Raw genomic sequence first — 23,910 nt, 5'->3', positions numbered from 1 at the left:
GCAGCCAAACTGATAGCAACAATGGGGTACCATGTGGTTACAAAGGCATCATGTGGTTATCTCATATGGCACATAATACTCATTACACATAATTTTTCTACGGCACTTTTCAATCTGTGCATTAAGCACACCTGTGCCATGCTCTCTAAAGAGCCAGTGCAAGAATGTACAGTGATTTTTTCCCTCTCTTTTGTCATCTTGCACATAACCTATTCATGAAATGCCCCCCCCCCCCCCCAAGCCAATGGATCGCCCCTTCCCTAAAGTCTGTTTAACCCACCTCCCTCACTTCAGTGCATGTAATCGACCTTTTATGACCAATCAGGACAAATGAGTGAAACGACTGCGAGTACACATTAACAGTATTTATGCTATGAAGGGTTTTCCTCTGCTAGATAAACAAAAGTCATGGCCACGCCCCCTCTCTGGTTTTACTTCCAGTGACTGCCCCCCCCCCTCCCCCCAAAAAACAAATGAATAGCTGTATCCACCTCTGAGTTTAACATAGCCTACACCATCATCATCGACCTATTGTACGTTCACTGCATGATGAAGGCTTTTTCTAATCATTTCCTATGCATCTTCTGTTTGGCGAGCCGATTCCACTTTGAACCACGAAATTTCCTAATTTCGTCACTCAGCCTAACCCTGTGCTGTCCTTGGCTACGCTTCCAATCTCTAAAATTCTACCCTACCACCTGTTTGCTCTCATGACATGACCAGCCCAGATGGATGGATGCGAAACTTAATTTGAAGTCCTGAGGTGGACGACTCAACGTGCAGCGGGCCGCTCCCACGTTGGGACAGTCAAGCCATGGGCCCGACCGCCGCATTGGGGGCCTTCTGGACAGCCCACAGTTGGTCCCCGACATCGAGGCTTTTGATAGCGGATAGCATTGGCGGATCCAGAGGGAAGGCAGTAGGACGATTGTCCCCTCCCCCGGATGGATGGATGGATTGATGTGGCTGTACTCTTTAGATCGGGCGGCGGCTAAAGCCATTTAGCCATAATACTTAGTGAACCAACAACTAGATTTATCTTTTTTTTTTCCTTTAAATGATGAAGTTGAGGACTGGTACTTTGCAGTGAATGGTTTCATTTTGACTCGTGCCTTGACTTTATCCACCGATCAGATAACCTCCTTCTCTTCTAGCTAATTCTACCCACTTAAAAGTCTATTTTGCCCTCCCTGTCCCTAAACCCCAGTGCTCTGAAAAACTCTGCGCCATCATCCTGAACTACAGGGTGAAGCCCTTTACAGAACATTATCAAGTGTTTGGCAGTTTCCTCCTCTTCTCCACACGCACTGCATACCCTGTCTACCCCTTCGTATTTGGCCGGACATGTCTTGGTTCGCAATACTCTCGTCCTCGCCTCAAACAGCAGAGAACTGCCCCGAGTATTATAATAGATATTTTCCATGGCAATATCCTGCTTAAAAGTTCGATAGATCTCTAGTGTAGACTTCTTAATCATGCCAATTCTCCACATGTCAGTCTCCGTTTCCTTCACCTTCTTCTTAAACGATAGTTCTTTTTGATTTGGCCCCCTGCGGTTTTCTAAGTATTTACCCGTCAATTTTCTGGTTCGCTTCCTCCGTTTTGTATCGACATTCTTCATGTACAATTAGCTGAAAACCTTCCTAGCCCAACGCTCCTCCCCCATTTCTCTCAGTCACCCACAAATTTCTGTCAGCGCACCTTCTCCTAAATTTAGTGCTAGTAGTTCACCTCCTATCACCAATCAGGACAAATGAGTAAAACCAGTGTGAGCACATATTAACAGAATTTATAGGGGTTTTTGAAATGCTAGTATACAAAAACGTTATCACCCCCCTCCCCCCTCTGGTGTTACATTAGGTGACCGCACCCCTAAAATGAGTGGCTGGATCCACCCCTGGTGGATAGTCACTTTTCCTCATTGGATTGGTCCGTTTGCCATAACGAGGGACAAGGCCAGAGCATGTTGTCTAGGCTAGCGGGTTTGTTGTATTGCCTGCAAGAGCAATTACAATAAATTTCGGGATAAATTTTATGCAATGAAGTCAGGCTGTGATACGAACCTGTCTGCACATCTGCTCAGGTATCACTGCCCCTGAATTTAAGCATTAAGATTTCTGCTGTGAATACATTATCTCAATCGCCCACAAGTTCCCACTGCACACAGACCTTTGTTTTAAATATATACTTTATTTCGTCATGAAAATAGCTGGGAAGAAATGCAATGCATTATACTTTCTTCAAGTGTAGTATATAAATAGTATAAGCTCTGTTGAAAGACACAAAAATAAAAAGCAATATTCACTTCAGCCGTCTTTATTCAAATGCTGTTGTAACTTCATGTGCACTTCATTTAATCGAAATGTTGATGCCGATTACTTCAAAATATTTAGTCAGGTACTGAATTACTCGTACAGATCCGTGCAGACCAATCTCAACCTTTTGTTGACACACACATAAAAAAAAACATGTTAACTTTTAGATTTAGAAAATTTAAGTAGAACAGCCTTTCTCATACTTGCAAGAACTTTCACATAAAACTATGGTTTACAACGAGAGTCATGATCAAGAAGCTTTCTTCACAGGAAAGCTGGCACAAATCTCTTTCAGTGCTTGGATGCAGTTGTAGACATCTTCGTAAGTGTTGTACAGGGGCATGGGAGCGAGTCGGACGACCGAAGGCATTCTCAGGTCACACTGAAATAAAGAAAGCAGGTATGTAGTACTTCCCTTGTTCAATAGGACCAAGCACTACCCTATCGCACTGCCAGCGGAGATACACCAGCCCTTATCTTTATATTACTATTTGTAGGGCATAAATATTGAAAGCAACGCATCGATTACCACGAGTTGATTTGTTGTATTGTCAGAGCACTTTCGCTTTCTTTTCGTCCCAGCAAGGGCACTGAAAGCTATACAGAAGGGGATGGAAGCGGTCTACCTCCATGCATGCACGCACATAATTGTTGTGTGCACTTTCTTTTCTTGTTTTTCTTGGAATGAGTGGCTTGCTTTCGGTGTGGTGATGAAAGTGCTGGTGCAATCCTCTACCGTAAATCCTGAGCAAGCACCCCTCCTCCAGTAAAGGATAATCCTACAATATTTGGAGGGGTGAATCGGAGGGAATAATCGCATGAAATTTGATATTTTATGGCAAGGGGGAAAGACAGTCTTTAAATGTTCAACAATTTGTCACAATTGAGAATGTGACCTTGACGCACCATATTCAGAAATTGTGGCAAGTGGCGCAGGTGAAGCAAAATGTGCTGAAAATTTGGTACTGCGCTGCAGTCACCTTTACATGTAGCTCCGGCTTATCCGTGTGATTGGGCCGGTGGAGCAGCGGTCCGCAGCACCCTTGGTGACTTTGAGAGCACTGAGCTGTTGTCTGCTTGGCATGGCATTGTCTGCTCGACACACCGCTGCTCGCGTGTTGTTTTTACCTTTTGTTTGCTAGCTAGATTCAACCTTGTTAGTGCAAAAAAATTTAAATGCAATAAAGCCAGCCTTGCTGCTATTAGCCATGAGCAGAAAATCAACTTAGCGCCTCCCGTTAGTTGAATTATTCGTGAGACGCTGTGATGCCGTCCACGGCTTTGCATGAACACAGTAGTAACACTGCGAAATACACTTGACACGCGACCGACGGGTGATGGCTGGTAACAGCAAAGCTGCCTCTGGCGGCCACCATGCGTGGCAGTAACCATGGCAACATCAATTTGAATCATGGTAACCTTCAGGTGAATGCAACATTGGTGCCACCTGGATTTTCAGAAATAAATGCCTTAGCACAGAGCCCCGAGTACATCCGCTCCCTCATTCTTGTACACTCTACGTAAAGACTCTCCATACTTAAATTCCTGAGAATTACTGCTGCAGCATTCTTTGGCAGAGAATAGAATGAAAAAACAAAAATGGTAGGAAAGGGGGGTGGAGATGGGTTGGTTAGTCAGGTAGGAATGTTTGCTTGGGATTTTACAGTCGTCGAACTTGAGCACATTGCGGCCGCACCGCCGTGGCCATGATAACTATGCAGCTCAAAATGATTGAATCAGCCGATGGCCATGTGCTTGTGCATTTGAGTATCGGACACAGGGTATGTCACACAGAGTGATCTAAAGCTGATTTTAAAATTTAATAGTTAATTGCATGCCAAGTGCTGCACTATATTGTTTGGCTCACATGCTTGCAGGATTGCCGACTACGAATCAGCAGCATTTTCTGACCATGTTTTATGTTGAAGCAGAATCGAAAGTTGGGCTAGTTGGATAAGCATGATATAACTGAAGTTTAAGCACACGATGAAACGCAAAGAAACACAGGGTAAGCGCTTTCTGGCAACTAAAATATTTATTGGAGAGAGAAGAATATATAAGCAGGCAATCAATATCAACGCATGTGTGCGAATTCGGCAAAAAAAGTACAACCGTGAGAACTTAAGAACAAAGTGTTCTTGATTTGTCATGGTTGTACTTTCTTGCCTTCACACGCTTGTGCTGATATTGATTGCCTGCTTATATATTTTTCTCTTTCCAATAAATATTTTAGTTGCGAGAAAAAGCTTGTCCTGTGTTCCTTCATGTTTTTTTGTGTGCCTAAACTTCAGTTATACAATGTTGCAGGGCTTCTTATGAAATAAGCTTTATGTTCATCTCTCTAACATATCAGTGGTGGGAACAACCGAAATTTCACTGAAACTGCTGGCTTACCACTCTCTCCCTGGCATGGTGAGCAAACAACTTGTTACATGAGCACGTGTTTGAAAGTGGTGCTAGAAGCTTCACTACGAAAAAAAAAAGAAAATATTTACAAGATATGGGACACAAGCACTCACGAGAATTCCTCTGCGCTGTAGCTCTTGGTGCGTGAACTTGGGCTCTTCGGCGAGGTGTATGCTAAGCTGGGAGCCCCTTTTTGTTGTGTCAGATGGCGTGAGAATATGAAACGGACGTGTGCTGTCTGTAATGTCATGGCTGGCACCCAGCTCATCAATCATAAGGAGCTCAAAGTAACCAGTGAGCAAATGTTGCTTGTGCAGGCGGTCAGATTCCTTCAGTTCTGCAAACATCTGTTGAAGAACAAAAATAAATAAATGAACAGTAGGGCAAGGAGACGAACATGTTTTAATTTTCAGCCACATGATTATTCCTGGCAGTTGGTCAAGTTATGTTAAAATGCCCATTCTTTGTGCTTTGGCCCTCCAGTGATGTTACTACAGGGGACATATTTTTAAATGTGAGACTCAGTAATGTTTATCAATATGCTACCTAGAAATTGGTAATGGCTTCTTCCTATTCTGAAACTAAAAAATCAGTTTTAAACCATTTTTCAAGTTAGTGCACTTTCGCCACTCTGACTGTGGCTTCTTGCATGTGTCTACATTGCTGGGATCTGCTGGTTCACCCCACAGTGGGTAACTGCACACCTAAAACTAGAGATAGTGAAAGTGCAGACTTGAACACTTGATGACGTAACCTCTTATAATGTTAGCACTCAAAGCAGCTGTCAGTACAGCTAAAAGCTAATTGTTCATCTGTGTGGCAGCCAGCGTAAGCTGCACTTGATGTACAGTAAACTAACATTAAGGCGAACACTGTTAAGACAAACTTTGTTAAGACTAACAACACGGTAGTGTTTGTTTCGTTTCCCATAGATTCACTGCAAAAAATATCTCCTTAAGACCAACCGTGTAACAGGCTTTATCTGTTAAGAGAAACTCTTGCAGTGACCAACAACGACGAGGATTCTGCACAACAAAGATGAGTGTTTTGATGCGGGCGTTCAAGGGAACAAGATAAAGCAAAATAAAAAAACATAACAAAAAACTTCGTAGCACAAAGACTCAAAGCAAATCGAAAGCAAATTGCGACATAGGGGAAGCTGGTATCTCCCTCCCCCCTAGCCTGTAGGTGGAGAAGGGCTGGCTTTATCAGCAATGAAAGCTACAAACCGCATTAATTTTTTTTGTACTGTCCTCACATTTGTCAGTTCCCCAACAAGAGCACAGTAGAGAACAGAAGAACATAAGAGCTTGGCCAGATGGGAAAATGCAAAGGAAGGGGGGGGGGGCAATAAAAAGCCAAATGAATATGAAAATAGGAACAAAGATGGTCTGTACATTATTATCACATGAAACAAAAACCACTTATGCAACACTAGCACTTCCATGCTAGTTGTCATCGTGATTTCACAATGAAGTTGTCATCGCAATTTCACAATGGTGCCTGAGCTCATATTGTGGTCAGTTTGGGTTGCTTTGCACGTCATATCTGTTCCCAGTGAAATGCAGCAAACTGTGATGAACTAATTTCATTATGAAATTGCACGACAAAGGAAGGCATTTTTCCACACTAAATATAGCTATGTCATGTCTTTTTTCTTGTGTGTGCTTGAGGCTTTTGATTGTGAGTAGCGTAAACGAAGATCTTTAGCTGCATGTCATTCAGAAGTTACTGCGGGCTCAAAATAAGAAAATATCAGAACTTCGAAGAAAATACTGCAGACTTTCATAGGCGACTTGGCGTATATTGGCTTTGTCAAGGTAGTCGTATGCAATGGAGTCGTATCCAAAAGTGATAGCAAAGCCAGTAAAATTTTCCTTTCTTTGAGGGAAAATTGTGCTTTTCTCTTCCTTTCAATCTTTTTCTAATCATGGAAAGGGGGTTGTGCTACAGTTTTATTATTGAAATGTTACGTCAATTTATTCATGAACATATTTATTATGAACTTGCGAAATGAGTATTCGTTAGCTTAGTCTAAATACTCTACTTGAAAGCGTAGTTTTTATCAAGCTCAGCTAAATAAATTCTTTTTTTAGCTACTTTTCTCCCCATAATAAGCGCACTTCGTTCAGTGTTTTCAAGCAACACATTTGGATCTACTTTTTTTTTTTTTTTGGAGCACTGATAAGGTTTTTGGAAGCACTGATAAGACGAACACATGATTGTGGTTCCTTCAAGTTCATCTTAAAGGGAGTCTACTGTGTTCATAATTATGTTGAGACAGAGATGCGGTGAGCTATAGTCATTATGTCAATGTTTTTACTACAGTTGAGAGCAAAGCAGATATGCTTTCATATATAGAATAGAGGCCATAGCTTACCTATATCAATAAAGGGAGAGGCAGATTTTAATTAAGGGAATTTCTTCATTTGAAACATACTGTACCCTAATGTATCTCATGGAAAAATCATGTATATGTATATTCAAGTATATGTAAATGGCATAAACTAACACATTTTATGCATTTTTATAAATTAGAATAAGAAAGCTAATCACAAAATTTTTTATAAAAGTCAACTAGAATAAATTCTTAGATTTGATAACATTCTAAGCAGCCTTCACGCATTTCACAGATAGGCTAAGTGTATGAAAATAATTTTTGCATTGAGGTACACAAAGGTTCTCTTTTCTGCCGAAATCAACATAACACATATGCATGGCAATCGGTAGGTTTTTATCTTGAGGAGATGCAACCATTGTTAAGGGAGGAGGACAGTACTGGCATATCTTGGGTGGTAGCAAATGCTGGTGAGACTTGAGGGTAGCATATGCCCCCTTCTCAATCCCCTGCCAACGCCCATATGCAGCTTCATTAGGTTTAAGGTTACCTCTAGGCTTGCCATTACTGTTGCAACTAGAAGAGGTGGTCCATTGGAGAGTTTGAACACATCTGCTGATAAACAGGGGTCAAATTCTGTAAACAAAAAAACAAAGACAAGATTCACAATGACCATGCATTACATGCATGGATACTTAATTAAAGTGAACCTTCACCAGCTATGAGATAACAATATTACTAGTTTCATCGGTGCTTAATTATTAGGAGACCACATATGCAACTCAACATGTATATGCAAGTAAAAAAATGCTTAAATGACCTCATTACAACTGGTGGGAAATACTTATAGGGCATGAACTCCATAGCAAAATTCACACTGTATTACTGCATGGCACTTCCCATTCAAGTGACAACTGTGCAGGTCACAAAAACTATTACAAGCCGAAATATTTAACTGCACATTTATACTGCAGTAAAATCAACGTTTTGACATAATGCAATCACATTTCAAGTGAATTGGTCATCGTAGGTCTGTGAACTTATTCACTAGTCAACTTACTCAGTATCAAAACCAGTGAAGGTAAGACCCAGTGATCTCAAGGCTAATGAGTTTCTAGTAATATTGGGCAGTATCTTGGAAATGCGAGTTTTCGATAAAAGAGATCTTTTTCCTGGTCTACTGGTGCAATATCTATGACCTTGACCATTCCGTGTCTCAGGATATCGGGTCCTATGTAGCCTTGTCCCTTCACAGATCCATCTCCACAGCTTCATTGTATGATGCAGTTATCTACCAAAGCCACGCCAACAGCATCACTGGAGATATAGCATAGCATCTCATTTTTACTGTTCTCTAATTTATAACAGCCAAAGTCGGTCATTTCGGATAGTATCATTAAATGTTTGAGATTTCTGTACAAGTTTAGTGATGTACCACTCTGCACAGACACTCACTGAAGCAAACAAGCTTGCACAAAGCATGAAATAAATTACCGCAAAAAGAACTTACCAGGTCTCATGAGGAACTTGGTCTCAATGTTGTTGCCCCACCATCCTCTCAACTCTGGAAGCCGTTCACAGGCTTTTCGAAATTTGTGGCTTATATAAGCAACGCCGATACTGCCGGGACCAGAGTTCATGTACTGCACTCAGGAAATATGATGTTGTTAACATGTGCACGATGCTCAAGCAGATATCATTCAATGGGAGCAAGAGCAACTTATTATGCACAGGAAAAGAAAAAAAGAGGTATGTCTAGAACCATGCAAGTACCTTGTGGCAACTTGTACTGGTAAAGCTTTCAGCAAGCTCGGCTCACTATGCATTAGATTAGTATGTTATATGTCGAACCATTTGCGAATTGCAACTACTTGCAAATTAGTCTCTTTTGGTCTTGAGTAGCAGGCTAGAGCATAGTATTGGTCAGGTCGACTTCACTGCTTTCTGTAAATAAACCTCTCCTCTATATACTAAATAAAACATGCACGGTAAGAAACATTTCATGAACTGCAATTCTACATGCAGTAGAAGTGAAAACTTGGTTGGTTTACATCTTGACATCTTAATTATAAAAATCTATGCTAGTCACATAACACAGAGGATAGGAAATGAACAGGATTAGTTCAGCTCTGGTAATGAATACCTAATGTTCTTCATCAGGAATTCAACATGTCAGTTAGCATTTGTTGCTTTTACTTGGGAATGTGAAAGCAGTGTATTGAATATGAACTTTAACAGCATCACTAAGGAGCTGCTACAGCACAGAAAGTCTTGAAATCCAAAATATCAGTCAAAATAAGAATGGCGGAAAGTGGCAAACAGTGCAGCGGAAGCAGATAACATGGAAAGTAAAGTTACAAAATTTCTTGCAATAGAAACTTCCATTCGTTTAACCAGTATATTTGGATGGCTCACTCAGTACAAGCAGTCTGAAGTAGTATATTTTTTTAAACTATTGCTCTAAAATTCTTGGAATAATTGTGCTACCATACCTTCTAGCAAATTAAACTAGGATAACAGAAAGCACAATTTTCCTCCAATAACAGTTTGCTACAGCAAACTAAATGGAACAAAATATAAATTTATCAGTGACAGTCATCTTAAGGTGTGTGTGCTCATTTGAGCAGCACTGCCTTCACTCAAGCTTAGGCTCAGGGAGTGTGTCTCATTTTATGAATATTGCAATGTGCGTGAAAAGACAGCATGTGGAAGTTCTCTAAAAAAATTTGGCGAAATCAATAATGTACCATTTCTGCCAATCATGATTATGCAGCAAAATGATATGCATTGCTCTGCAGCTCATTTATTAGTGGTCACTCGCACACTGTTCATAAACGAAGCTGACATTACATTAAGTTTGTTTGCATCACCACAGAAAGTACACTGATCCTGCTCCATGTACAATTTTTTAGTACTCTTACGAAAGCTGTTGTTAGCAGACTGCTACCTTGATTTTTGAAACATTTTTTGCTTAAGCTGAACCTACAGTATCGGTGTTTAGCACTAGAGTCGCACAGCTTTTTTGTGACAGCCATAGTCAACAGACATACCAACACACTACAGTTCATCAACATCGTAGAAATGTGCACATTTCAAGAAAGCAAGAGTGTAAGTATATTTACCTTTTGATGCCGTGTTACTCATAAGATGTATTTTGGCAAAGGAAAACAGTTGTCCAAATTATAAATGCAATGACATGCACTTTTTTGCTAGTGTGAACTCCTTCATATGGCACTTCAGTGAACCAGACATTAAAAGCACTGTGAGGCAATGGACAATCGTGAATTTCAGCTTCAACTATAAACAGTCATTATTAACCCTTAGTTCCCACTTAGCACCAAGCTGTAGACAGCATTATGTTCTTGCACCTTCCGCTGAATGTTTTGCAAATCATAGTAAATAGCTCACCTTGTATGTGCACCAGGCTGCTATATCCACATCCCATTCATTCAGTTTCAGTTGAATGTTACAAACTGCATGTGCCATATCCCAGAGGATGATGCAACCCTAAAATAAATAAAATGTAAATTGTAGAAAGATAAGATTTTACGGAAAGTCCCATTTTCTGTGTTGTCTAATGCATTTACTGGGAGGAAAAAAAGGAGGAGGAGAGAATACAACATCATTAGGAGAGAATACAACATCTGTGGACAAGTGAACCTTACTATAGTCATTAAAAACATACAGGAGAGGAAAACTAGTAAAAGGCATAGATCGGCATGCTGATGTACTCTAATTTAAATGACAGTTTCACAAACATGCAAGAGAGTTTGATTAAGTGGGCATGACTGAACATGAGCAACTGTTGGTTAAGCATATAACCCATGACATGCTGTCGGTACATGTTACAGCGCACTTTTTAACATACCTTTTTACGTGCTGCTGTTGTAATTCCAGGCACATCAAATACCTGCCCAGTGTAGTACTGGACTCCAGGTAGGAGCAATAGAGCAATACTGTCACCATCCTTTTCAATGAGCTCATAAATGTCCTCCTCTCTAAGTAGTTGTTCACCCTTCGTGAAAAATGCAAAAATAATGTGCGTGTTAAGCATCATAGCACATGGCACTAGCTACTGTGAATAGATAAAAAAAAAAGATGCTGACCAAGACAAAAAAACCCAATCTTAGGGACATTCTGGATTTTGTGCAACAGCTTTGTTCGCAATAACCTATCACGAAAGTCTTCCAAATTGCGATTTTTACCTTGGTCACTGTTTTCTTTTACATCATTTATCCGCAGTCTGAAAGGATTTCATCAGACCGACATGCACTACAAGTTATAGTTTACAAAATGTAGAACGAAGTTAATCTATACTTGCGGGGGCCTGCAACACTTTTTGAGCATGGTCAGAAAATGCTGCTAATCGGTAATAGAGGCTCTCAAGAACACGCGAGCCAAAAATTATAGTGTAGCACGCGGCCTGCAATTCACAATAAATTATCACAGTGAGCTAAAAATTGCTTTCTATTCTCTCAACAAACGTCAGAGGAAGCTCAAAAATCACTTGCAGAAAGCCCTCTATCAGCCATTGGTCAATTTTAACATGGCACTCAAGGTCACAAGGTGCACGTGACATATTTTCTTTGCCCATGCCATCACCCCTGCTTAGCTTATAGCACTTTCGTCGAGGCAAGCGAACAACGAATATGATTGCAGCATGCGACAAATCTTTCTCACTCAACTCGTACTGGACGGATTCTTAAAACTTTTACAATGTTGGATTCATGATGCAATAAGCTCTTTTAGTGAATCCATTTCATGGTTATTTGAAAAAGTGTTCCAGGGCCCTCAACTGTTTCCTCCCGAATGTCGCGAATTCATGACATACCGAAAAACTTCGAGCGAGCAAGTCACAAAACGGCTGCTGCCTGAAATGCCAGCTGTCAAGTACTTGTGGGGAACGTAGCTTTCAGCATGAAAGATCCAGCACCATCTCGTCTAAGATATTTTATGCTATAACCAATGGTTTTGTAGCTGATGGCAGAGAGTGCGAAGCGTGTGGAACAGCTCTCACTCCTTCGTTATTTGTTGCCTGGTTGACATAAGCTTTATCTTCAATAATTTTGTTTATTTGCCATGTACACACCCAAGAGGAGGCACATGACATATATTACTTAGTTCTGAAATACATTTTTTGTTGAAATATTCACGCTTCTGTGGCATATATGGAGAACTCGCAACATACGACAAAGTATGCTTTAAGGTTATGTTTTAGATAATGTAACTGCAGAATCATTTAAAGGTTGCTATTTCCAGCCAGAAAATGAAAACACTTTTATTTTGTTCTGCAGTTTCATAAATCAGACATAAAAAAGTTTAAAGTAGGCTTCAAGTCTCATAACTCTGCAGTTTAACTGCCACAAACCACCAATTTTTATATAGTGCCGAACATTTTAGTTTCCTTTTCAAAGTCTTGTGAACATTTGACTGGCTCTATGAAGAAAAATTTCATGCGCATTGCAGAATGACCAACTTCAACGAATTGCGCCGGTGCACACTAGGACGTTCTATGGCACCATCTTGTCCGATCATTAGAGTTCCTTGGTGCACCGATGCAGTTTGTTGAATTCCCCATTGAATACAATTTGTGCATTATGCCAGAGCTTAATAGTATTAATGGAACATTAAATATAGAAAACAAAAAAGCCAACACTCCCTGTTCATTTATCTTGATTATGTTTCATCTTTAAATAGCACTGGATGTGTAAACATATTCATACCTGTCGTGGGCGTAAGATGAGAAGATTAGAAGCAACATCGAGGCCATGGTGGGCTACTTGGGACTGTGCAGCATACTGTGAGCAAGATGAAGAGTACAGATACGGTGGCATGTCTTCATTTTTTTTTCTCAAAGCTTTGTGCAAGCATTGTTGCGATTTTAGAAGTCTGTTTGCTCACCATGTCTGATGGAAAGGCATATGACTCTATGACCATCTTGCATCGCTTTCCTTGTGGCCTGTAGTAAGTCATCTGAAAGAAGGTTGTATTGTGTCTTAGTAACATTGTCTAGTGTTAACATTAACTGTGTGCTATGGGAACAAACTGGCAAAGTGAGCGAGGCAGTTAAAACACATATGAATGGGAAAAACTTTAATGATGGCTGAGCTTCACCTACAAGAGTGAAATGCTATAGCACAGTCCGTCCCAGATCACATTGCCTTCCTAATCACCTGCCATGCTTTGCTTCTTGGTGGACACTTTAGCCATGCCACGGGGAAAAGAATTGTGTCTGTGCATGTAACAACAGTTATTTTAAATGATCCTCAGGCACTTACTGCGAGTACTGCTGCGAAAAGCCCACTGTCCCACCCACTAACTACAGCGTGTGTGCAAAGCAATAAATGCAGTGTCGCGTTTGAGTTGTGGACGCCATCACCAGCGAGCTGCAGAGTCGGTGATGCTTAGGAAGATAGGTGTGGTGCGAGTCCTATGCACGTGTAGCAGGAGGGGATGCGAGAGGTGACAGGGAAGACCACAGTTACAAGAATGCCAGCGTTTGGTGGTGAAGCTGATCAACGAAGAGAGGCACCTCGCTGTGTAGACGTAGCAATGACTGCGCACTGCGCTCATTGGGCCATCCGCCAGAATTCAATGTCTTCGTTGCATTGGCGGAAAATGGCAGGAAAGCTCAGAAAGAGGAGAACGGCTTTGGAACTGGTGCAGGGAGGACGCAATGAGGTTTTCCCTCTAAGGCACAACGCCAAGTCGGCTGCACTCTGGACCAGGTTTGTCAAGACGCTCCTTCGGTTTGTGCTTCGAAGGCTCTCAGCAGAATTCTCAGCGATCTTTCTGCTGTACCTTCAAGTATTATATTTGGATTCTCTTTCACATCAGAATGTTATTGTTCTCTATCATATAGATTGGACTTCTTGACGACCAAAAATTAAGAAAATGATTCTGTTAGAGTACTTGTCATGTGCCTGTTTGTTTTTATGAAAATAACACTTGTTCAGTTTGTGTGTGCTTTTATGTGTTAAGGTAAGGCAACATCTAACGTGTTTGTGTATGCAAAATGATTGTGCATCCTTCTGGCCTAATTCACAATACGAACATCCACAAAAGGTGACATACGGGCAGCTGCATACATTATTGATTTTGTGGCTGATCATGATGATCAGCCAGTCAATCAGTGGGCCTATACAATAGTTGTGTGATTCATATGGTTTAGCACTCTAGTTGTTATTGTTTGTGTTGACTCAATTTACTTGAAAAGGGGGAATTAATTTTATTCACCTGGCACACAACTTCGTTCAATCTCCAGAATTTATCGGCATTTGTATTTTCAAAAGCTAGCATACCTGCTGTATTTTGGCTTCTACATTCGCCTATAATCTAGTGCAGATAACCTCCAAGATAAGGCACAGCTACTATCTCGGTATCTTATTGTGGTTCGAGGTCAGAGAAGATCCTTATGCACTAGTCCACTTACCATCCCCTCTAAGTAGTGTTTCTTGAAGAGGAGGAATGGTCAGTGCTACCTTCTGCAAGTCTAGTGAGAACACAGCCTGTACTAAAGGTACATGCTCTAATTACATTGCCACCAGTGCAATTATCTTTATTTCTACCCAAGTAACACAAGCATTGGCCACCACTCTCAGTTTCTGCTGTAACAGAACAATGCAATTTTTCTTATTAACTTTGGCATGAACACTGCTAAATATTATTTGAAGCCTTGCAACTGTAGCTTACTAGATGCCTCATTTGAAAATTATTTTGTCTATTTCAGTGAATATGTCTCTGCCATTCATCTACTAGAGGATTTCATTTTACAAGAGTCATTTGTGCAAAACATACCATTTGCTTTCAGGTGTTTACTTACCATAAGCAAGTGCAAGTTTACGGTGAGGCCATTCATGAAGACAATCTCATCTGGATCAGCACCTATAGGGGATGTAAGACGAGCTCTGATAATCTCCACATACTACCACATACAATAATCACAAGTACTGCTATAGGCACAGTATAGCCCCTTTACCAATGGTAGCTACATTTGTGCATGCAACTTATTTGTGTTAGCTGTGTCCACTTGTGGCCACAAAAGAGCTATTTAGGCACTTTGTTTTAAACCTTTGGCATGGCCAGTATGTTTTTACTCAACTTCAATGGGTTGCATGTGATTGTTAGCAATCACTTTGATGAGGACAGTGCGACGATTCGTGGGTTCCATGTACTGTATTCCAGAGCCAACATCAAAAATATTAGTTTTCTTTTCTCTAAATGAATACAACTAAAAACTAATTGTGCCTACCTGTGCAGCCTCTGACTGCCCCCTTTTTATATCAAGATAAACATGACTGACCACATAATAAATTAATAAGTACAAGCTAATTACAATCAATTACCGAAATTTGCTCAGAACAATAGATTATGTTGTGTTAATTCCTGTAATGTAATATTGATTGCCTTGGAATTAGGCTAGTGAATCAGACACATTCAAAGACAGTGCACCATGATTTGCACCTGAAGGGGCTAATTCAATATTTGCTAAAAAGGAGGCTCATAAGCATTAGTGAAGTTTTAGTAAATCATTAATGAAATAACCCAGCTAAATCCTAGCATCATCTAGCTTTCTATGCCTGATGGTATGCAAATAAAGAATTCTGTAATTTCTTTAGGTCATAGCGACATAATTTTCATGAATAATGCTTTGTATCTCTTTTATATGGTGAGTGCTGTTTTGAATAGTCTTGGCCTTGCACTCCAACCTGATATATTTATTCCAGTTTTGTCTAAGCTAGCAATTACAGTGTATTTATTGAACTAGCAGCAATAGAAGTGAGGTTAATAAACGTGCATTGAGCTGGTGGCGCTGCGATATGGGAGGGAACAAAATGAATTGGTGTGCTCCGTCCAGTGACCCACCCCTGCTTGAAGTATAGCGGAGTCATGTCTGGTTGTTAGCGGTGCTTAGCAGTGTCGCATATAAATTGCTCTGTGGTAAACATTGCCAATAAGTACAACTACTATGCACATGGAATGAAGTGTTTCAGTTTTCTGCTGTAACTGTGCTTTAGAAACTGGTGGGAACACTTCATTAGTGTACTCCGCGTGAAGAAATCAAGCGATCCTATGGGCACATTTATGAAGTACGTGCTGTTGCTAGTTCACTGTGAATTTACTCTCCACGTTAGTTAACTGATATTTTTACCGTGCTGAAGAAGCCGATGGGCAGTCAGCAAAGTGATCTCGAGTGTGCAGTCTACAATTCATTCGCTTCAAAGCAATCGACAGATCAAGCAGTTCTCCCTCAGATGCTGCCGCTGTTTGTCTGCCATATCGCTGTTTGAAAACAGTAACATTTATTAAGGAAGAAGTCCCGCATTCCAGACAAAGTGTCTTGCAGACAGCGAAAAATCAAAATTTTTTTTCCTCGTATACTGCCCTAGCCCTTCACAGTACTGAGCGTGCAAGTGAAGCCCAATCACAGCATCCTATTGTGCTACGTGACAGCCGAGATATTGTGTGCAAAGCTGGCACTTGAATTTACTCAAGGATTCATGCAGTTCGAGCAAAGAAAACAAATAGAGCTGAACTACTGCTCAGAAAACTTCGCAGAAACACCACGCACTACTGAAAGCAACACGTGCAGTGTGGTGACCGCACGCATTAATTGCACACGTAGCAAGGGGTTGTCCAACACATGTCATACCCAATTGCCATGGTTTATTCTACAATAAGCAGGCAAAATGACAAGAAATAATTTTACAAACACTGATGATGACGGCCTATGCTTTGAGCTTTACACTGGCCAGCTGCAAGAATCACTCACTCTGTCATGCCTCTGTGCCACATCGTATAGAAAACATGATTGATTTTGTAAATTTCTATTCTATCAGTTTTATCAAATATGTCACCTTTACGCACAGGTACTGGCATAAAACATGGGCCTAGCTCACTGAGAGACGACGATTAGCACACCAGTTGAAACTGAGGTGGCCGCATGTTGCCACTCGCGGCGCTGGCGGCACAATGGTGCAATGGACTGCTGCCCTACGTATAGATATCACACGCTTTCTATACAGATTCAGTCAATCGGATCAGACTGAAGTACACTGGCTCTAATTTTTACATAGCTGTATGGGACCACTGAGAAAAAATTGTTAATATGTGAGTCGACATTTACTGCAGCACTATTTGTGAACAAAGCCACATAAAACATAATCACAATTCTGTCACTTCTCTCTCAGCTGCTCAAGGTTTTTCCTGGTGGACACTTTTCCATCTCGTAGAGGGTTCTAATATCTCTTTAGACAGCACGCAGCATGTTAAACTCACTCCACTTCATTATGGAAAGTTGTGTTAGTTTAGAGTTTCAAGAATAATATAGCCTCTACTTTAAATCATTAGGGCGGCTTGTCGGCCAAGTTGGTACATAGTATTTATGGGAATCCTTCTAGCATCCTTCCTGTCCCTGTCCAGATTGCTTCTGCTTGGTCCTGCTGGTATTCTCACCAAGACTCTACTTTAAAAACTGCAGCGGGTAAAAGCCCAACTGCAAGTGATTCGAACCAGAAAAATGCTCTTTAAAAAAGATCAGGTCGCACCTACGATGTCTGCCATGAGCTTCCTTGGGTAGAGGTCACACGTGGCTGCTGGCAGGTATCCATGCTGATGACACTCTGCACCACTGCAGGAAGGTTGTTTTAGAGGTAATTGTGAAACTTTGGAATAGTAAGTAGTCTGAAAGTTAGGTATGGCTGTGAGCAAAGTACATGACATCAGTGCTGCTATGACACCTGCTCAGTATGCCCAGCTCCTGCTAGGAAAAGCTCATTGTAAAAGAAGGAAGTTGTGCATAACTATTGTGTGACAATACTGTAAAAAAAAAAAAAAGGCTTTGCACACCATATTGCAAATGTTCAATTTGGACTTTGTCTCCTTAAAGCCAACCAACGTCCTTATACAGGGTGTCCTATGTTACTTTAGCCAGAGTTTAAAAATAGTATGCCGGAACATGTAATCACAATGCGACCAAATGCTTGTTTGCTCGCCGTTGCCTGGAGTTAGTCAGACTATTTTTGTGTTCTCCTATATTGTTTTATTAGATATGTTTAATTAACTTAATTTTCAAGAAACGAAGTCAGATAAAAAATTTCATTGAGCAAGTTGTAGATCGGTTTGTAAAACATCCGATTAGACAGTTTTAAACTTTATATCTGTTAGATTTTAGTGTTTTTCTGCTAATTAGAGATGCCCGCGAAAGACAAAAAAATACCACGTGACAAACCCGCTCGTGCGCCAGTGCACGCAATGATTGTAGTGCTCCTATAATGTTCCACATACAAACGACCATATTATTTGCCCCATTGTGCTGTCTTGGCAGGGCCGCAATGATGGTGGTGGCTTTACGATGAACGCATTTTGCTATCGGCCACAAAAACGATAACTGCTGTGACTGCTTATTGCTGTCATGAACCGGTGCGAGGAAAGCGTGTCATTCGTATGCGGAACGTTAAGGAGCACTAGAATCATCGTGCTCACTGACGCGCGAGCAGGTTTGTCACGTGGTATTTTTTGTATGTTGTGGGCATTTGCAATTAGAAGAAAAACGCTGATATCTAACAGATATGAAGTACAAAACTGTCTAATTGGGTGTTTTGCAAACCGATCTACAACATCCTCTGAATTTTTTTATCTATTTTTGTTTCTTGAAAAGTTAGTTAAACATATCTAATCAAACAATATTTGAGAACACAAAAAATAGTCGAACTAACTCCAGGCAACGGTGAGTAATGTGCATTTGGTCGCGTCATAGTTACGTGTTCTGGCATATTTTAGCCACAGTTTAAAAACTCTGGCTAAAGTTATATACAACACCCTGTATATCCATTTCAGGCACTCTGCATTCCTTCGAATGCCTTGAAACGCAGTGTGCATGTTTGTGCAGGCTTTCCGAGTGGATAACTAGTAGTCATTGAACTTGAATCCGCCGCATATTGCTTTAACTTGCATATAACTTGACCAATAAATGCATGCAAACGGTCTCCTGTGAAATTTCTCCACTCATTACTCAGTGCACTTGTGCATATCAGGGCGTGGAAATATTTTTCTTTATATCATATACCTTTTCAAAAGTAGGAACATGTTCAGGGACAACAGCTGTGCCAGACAGTTTTGACAGCAAAAGTAAGGATAATCAAATAAGCAAAAAGCCATGGTTGGAGCTTGCAGTGATGTAAGCTTTGCAGAAACAGAACGGAGCGCTATGAAGGCAGATGCAACTGCAGGTGGTGATCTCATGCTAAAATGAGGCACACACAACTTTTCTATTCTCTACTTCTCAAGCGGTACTTTGCGGCACTTGCTTTGGCCATTTAATTCCAGCTAACGATAGAAGCAATCATGACACAGTGCCTTCATGAAGCAGTGGGGCAGTGTACGTTTTCCGACTTTTTCAAAACACTCTCACGATTAAGTGAGACATATATGTTGAACTTTTTTCAGTAAGTTACTGGCTTGATTTTCATAAAATTTGTTTCATACTATTATTCTAGTTTAGATGAATATACCACAGCTGTCTTTTATATTACTGTGTAAAAAATGATTTTTTTTACGTATTAGTAAAGTACAGTTTCACAATCTTCCCCTCCAAAGATATTATTGCAACATGGCACTTGGTAAGCGAGACAACGCATGAAAAGAAGATACAGGTGGAGACACCACCTTGAGGTCCCTGCACTAAGCATTGTGACATGATAGATTTTGAAGGCGTCTAGTGGGTCCTACTTAGCTTCTAATCAATAACAATGAAGTACATCCTAGTCTGTGGGTGCTCTAAACCTAGCACACGAAGTTTCAGAAGTTTTCATCAAACCAATGTCGCAAAAAAAGACAAAAGGTACATTTTGTAATTTTTGATAGCACGGGCAGAGATTTCAGGGCAATATTTAAAAATGGAACTCCAACCTTGATTTTCTCTGCTAATAATGAACTTATGATAGTGAAACATATGGCAATGAAGTTCTAGAGTGTAGTTCATCAATCTAAACAAAGTTATTATTTCTCTTTAGTGTCCCTTTAACATTAATTACTGCTGCTCATCAAAAACAACACATTGTTTCATTTTCTACCTAGGAATAGAAAACTGCGTGCCTTGGAATCATACGCCATGTGAATTTCATTCACTTGCAGACCGTGCATCATGATTCCTGTCTGAAGAGGATATTTGTGCTTGCTGTACCGTTTAATTACCTAGGACTGTGCAACTGGTCTCAGACGACCAGATTATTATCCCCGAGCAGCAGGTTAGTTGGGCCATCTGGTAGTCACCTATATTATGTTCAAGACCCTGCGAATGGATATTTTTGCATGATGCATAAATCAAAGTATGATCAATACTGTTGATTTGTCTGTGGTCATCCTGGATAAGAATATCAACCATAATTAGTATTTACTTCTGATGAACAGTCATGGATAGCACTAATAATACAGTAGTGCAAATGGAAATTGTGATTATTCAGATGACATGTTAATAAAAGCACTATTCAGGTAGAGGCCAGGCAAAGAAAAAAGAAAACATAAGCATGGCAACATATTTGCTTTTCTATAAGTATGTTTATAAACTAAGTCTAGTCACATAACTTGGAGGATGATGGACCTGTTAAACAGTGAAGGTGCAAGTAATAAATTGTTCCTCACGTTTTACCCCAGTTGTCAAGAACTTTCAGTACATGGTCATCAGCTGTTCTTGGTTTGAGACCTAATGAATGGCCACATAGGTAGATGCACTCTTGCCCTGGCTCTTTGATGAACTTTGGGTCAACTGCAATACGTAGAAGGTGTGCTTTGAATTAACATACATGTTGTGTACATGCACAAGCAAAACTCAATAAAAAGTAGACACACTGGGCATTCAGCAATTATGAGCCTGCATGCCTGCCTATGCTCATGTACGTGTATTAGAAGTAACCAAGTATCATCGTGGACCCCCTTCCTCCTTCACTTTCTCCCTCTCCAATGGTGGAGTTCAAAAGAGAGGCTTTGCATTGGATGTAAAAGTGAAAATAGAGCAATGGTGCGCTTTTCCCAGCGGCGTGCGTTAGGTCCCTGGCTTTCTGGGAGCGAAGGCACATTTTCAAGAGTTCTTGGAATGCAACATCAGGAGTCCTCGGCCACCATTATCTTGAAAAACCAGCATGGGCATAACACTGCAGTATAAAAAAATAGAATGAAAAGACTGGTCTGTTTATGTTATGGGGCAGATTTGGGCGGGGCAGCCACCCCTCCATTCATCTGATGGGTGCACGAGTGTGCTCCATACCTTTCCTCAGTCAAATGTCTTCATTCATTGTTTTTTTTTACCAAGGCCATGGCCACACACACTGGCATAGCCAGTAAAGAGGGCGTTCAAACCTCTCCCTCTTCGAAAATTTTAAATTTTGCTTGTGTATACATACATTCACCAACTAAGCCCTCCTTCTCATCCAGAAAAAAGTTCTGGCTCTGCAGCTTTACATGATGATAATAGCGATCAATGTCTGCTGATCATGTTACAATCCAAGAACAGTTAACTTCCCACCTTGATTATGATATTGTATGTGGGGTTTAACGTCCCAAAACCACCATATGGATATGAGAGACGCCGTAGTGGAGGGCTCCGGAAATTTCGACCACCTGGGCTTCTTTCCACCAGTTCTGTTTTTCTCTAGCGTGTTGCGCCGACGCGAACGACTTTACCAACATTTTTTTTTACCGACAATTTTTTTGTGTTTTCCTTCTCTCTCGTCTCTCATTTTTATACTTCCCTTTCTCTCTCCTAGGGCAGGGTAGCCAACCGGGCATGTGCCTGGTTAATCTCCCTGCCTTTATTCTCTTTCTTCTTCCTCCTCCAACAAAATACTTTGAACAGGTCCGCTCATATTTGACATTAGGCATCGTAATCGTTGGTAAATTTTTAAGGAAATTTATATGGGTGAACTCTAGGTGCATTTTCGTCGTCGTAGTCGCCGTCATATTTTGTATATGGTGCGAATCGATAGCATCACTAGCGTGTCATATGCTCTATAGGTGAGTGAAATAGTGCGAGCGCTGCCTGCGAACACCGGTCAAGCAGAAATCTAACGAGCCGGCAGTCTCCGTCAAGCGAAGGACGCGGCCGGAGGATATTTTTAGAGGGTATCAGCAGACAGCTTATACACATTTTCACAAGCTGTCTCACAACAGATCTGTTCTATTCTGTTCTAACCGCAAAGAACTGCGTTGAAGCTATAGATACGCTGCATGAAAGATCGCGTCGCTCGCTACAGCGAGGCCACATTTCATGACGCTTGCGTTTTGTTTGAATCTTTTCAGGTCTCGTGAGCAAGCCATTCTTCTTATAACATTCCGATTTGTTGCAGTTGCATTCATTGCTTCACCATATGGGCGAAACTGGCATTTCCAAAAATATTGGCCCTCGTCGACCGCGTCTTAGTTTCATGGCCGCATGGGCAAACCGCCTAAAAGCGGGTGAGATCATTTCTTATTATATTTGCACTCACAAGTTATGAAGTTTTTATTTTGAGCGTGTTGAAAAGATGTTCTCAGCAATGGTTTTTAATGATAATTATTCAATGTATGACATGCGTCACTGTTCAGTGACATTGTTGTAAAGCTTACTTTGGATAAATGTTTTGGTGTCGTAATGAACCTGGTAATGTGGGGATAGTAATTTAATTTGGTTCTAATAAAATAAGAAAATCTGACGGGCGCCCTTGCTCGGTCGCGGATTATAATTGATCATGGCGGAGAAAGAGCCGCTAATAAAGAATGCACAGCAATGCGTCTATGAATGCTTCATTGAATACACATACATTTATTGTGCTCATTCGTCCTTGTTGGGTGAATCAAAACAATGAATATATGTGTGTGTGCGTGCGCACGTGTGTGTGTGTGTGAAACACTGAAAATAACGCGAAGGAAATGAAGGGAAAGGGTAGAATGTTTTTAGTCTTTCGAGAAATGGAAGGGGGGCGCTTGGGCTAAATTTCACGGCATGTGCCTTATCAATAAAAAGAAAAACAGTTGGAAGTTGGCGCACGTCTTAGTCGGGTACCGCTGTAAGGGGGACCTGCACCACTTTCCTAAGTAGCCATGGAATGGATTCATCAAAGGATTAGTTCCTCACGAATTCACCGCCACAAAAAATTTTTAGAATCCGTCCATGCAGTACTGGCGGAATTACAACTATTTGTCACAAGCTGCAATAACATTATCTCTTCTTCCGTTCCGACGAAAGTGCTGGAAGCTAAGCAGGGATGGATATCGCACGGGGAAAGGAGCTACGTCATGCGTGCCTCGTGACCTTGATCACTTTCTTTCTTTCTGTTTCTTTTTTCTTTGAATACGCGGCCTTTCAGTGCGATCGCACGCACACTCGTGAACAGGTCGCGGCTTCCAGCGGCGGTCCCAGTAAACCGAGTGCGCCATGCTCAAATCAGACAACGGCTGCGCTGTGGGGAGTGATCTTTGAGCTTGTAGCATTATTTGACGAGAGCAGAGGAAGCAATTTTCAACTGACTGAGAATTTATGGTGAAATCCAGGCCACGTGCTGCTCTACAATATTAGGCTCGCGTGTTCTCGGGAGCCTCGACTGCCGATCGGCAGCGTTTTTTTGACCATGCTCAATAAGTCTTGCAGGTAATAAGACCGAGGCATGTGCACTCCGGACTTGCGTCACCAATACATAGGTTGTATTGACTTCACAGTGGCGCCCCAGCTGCTAGTTGAGATGCGGCATGAGCTCAAATGGTGACAACATATTAGAGTCAGTGCCCCTCGTGTTCCTCTATGTTTTCTTTGGTGCGGCTCACTAGCAGAAGGCAGAGCTCCAAGGACCGAGTGACTCCGTCTCCCCCTTCACTGACACT

At 41.1% G+C, this 23,910-nt stretch overlaps 1 protein-coding gene across 8 annotated transcripts in view; it reads right to left on the bottom strand.

The window, feature by feature from the left end:
• Nucleotides 1-2,300: 2,300 nt before the first annotated feature.
• The window catches only part of LOC119175027 (kynureninase), a 32,405-nt gene continuing 10,795 nt past the window's right edge, over nt 2,301-23,910 (bottom strand). For all 8 annotated transcript variants that reach the window (XM_037426201.2, XM_037426199.2, XM_075894836.1 and 5 more), the window contains exons 3-13: nt 20,701-20,824; nt 17,607-17,689; nt 14,882-14,943; nt 12,961-13,032; nt 12,783-12,857; nt 10,928-11,074; nt 10,468-10,566; nt 8,570-8,702; nt 7,610-7,695; nt 4,835-5,068; nt 2,301-2,697 (exon numbers count right to left, since the gene is read on the bottom strand). In XM_037426201.2, coding sequence (XP_037282098.2) covers nt 2,566-2,697; nt 4,835-5,068; nt 7,610-7,695; nt 8,570-8,702; nt 10,468-10,566; nt 10,928-11,074; nt 12,783-12,857; nt 12,961-13,032; nt 14,882-14,943; nt 17,607-17,689; nt 20,701-20,824 — 1,247 coding nt within the window. In that variant the 3' untranslated portion in view covers nt 2,301-2,565. The remainder of the gene's footprint in view (nt 2,698-4,834; nt 5,069-7,609; nt 7,696-8,569; nt 8,703-10,467; nt 10,567-10,927; nt 11,075-12,782; nt 12,858-12,960; nt 13,033-14,881; nt 14,944-17,606; nt 17,690-20,700; nt 20,825-23,910) is intronic.

Source organism: Rhipicephalus microplus, chromosome 5, assembly GCF_043290135.1.
Source record: "Rhipicephalus microplus isolate Deutch F79 chromosome 5, USDA_Rmic, whole genome shotgun sequence".
Taxonomy (NCBI): Eukaryota; Metazoa; Arthropoda; class Arachnida; order Ixodida; family Ixodidae; genus Rhipicephalus; species Rhipicephalus microplus.
Note: the sequence above shows the minus strand (reverse complement) of the source record. Positions and strands in the feature narration are given on the sequence as shown.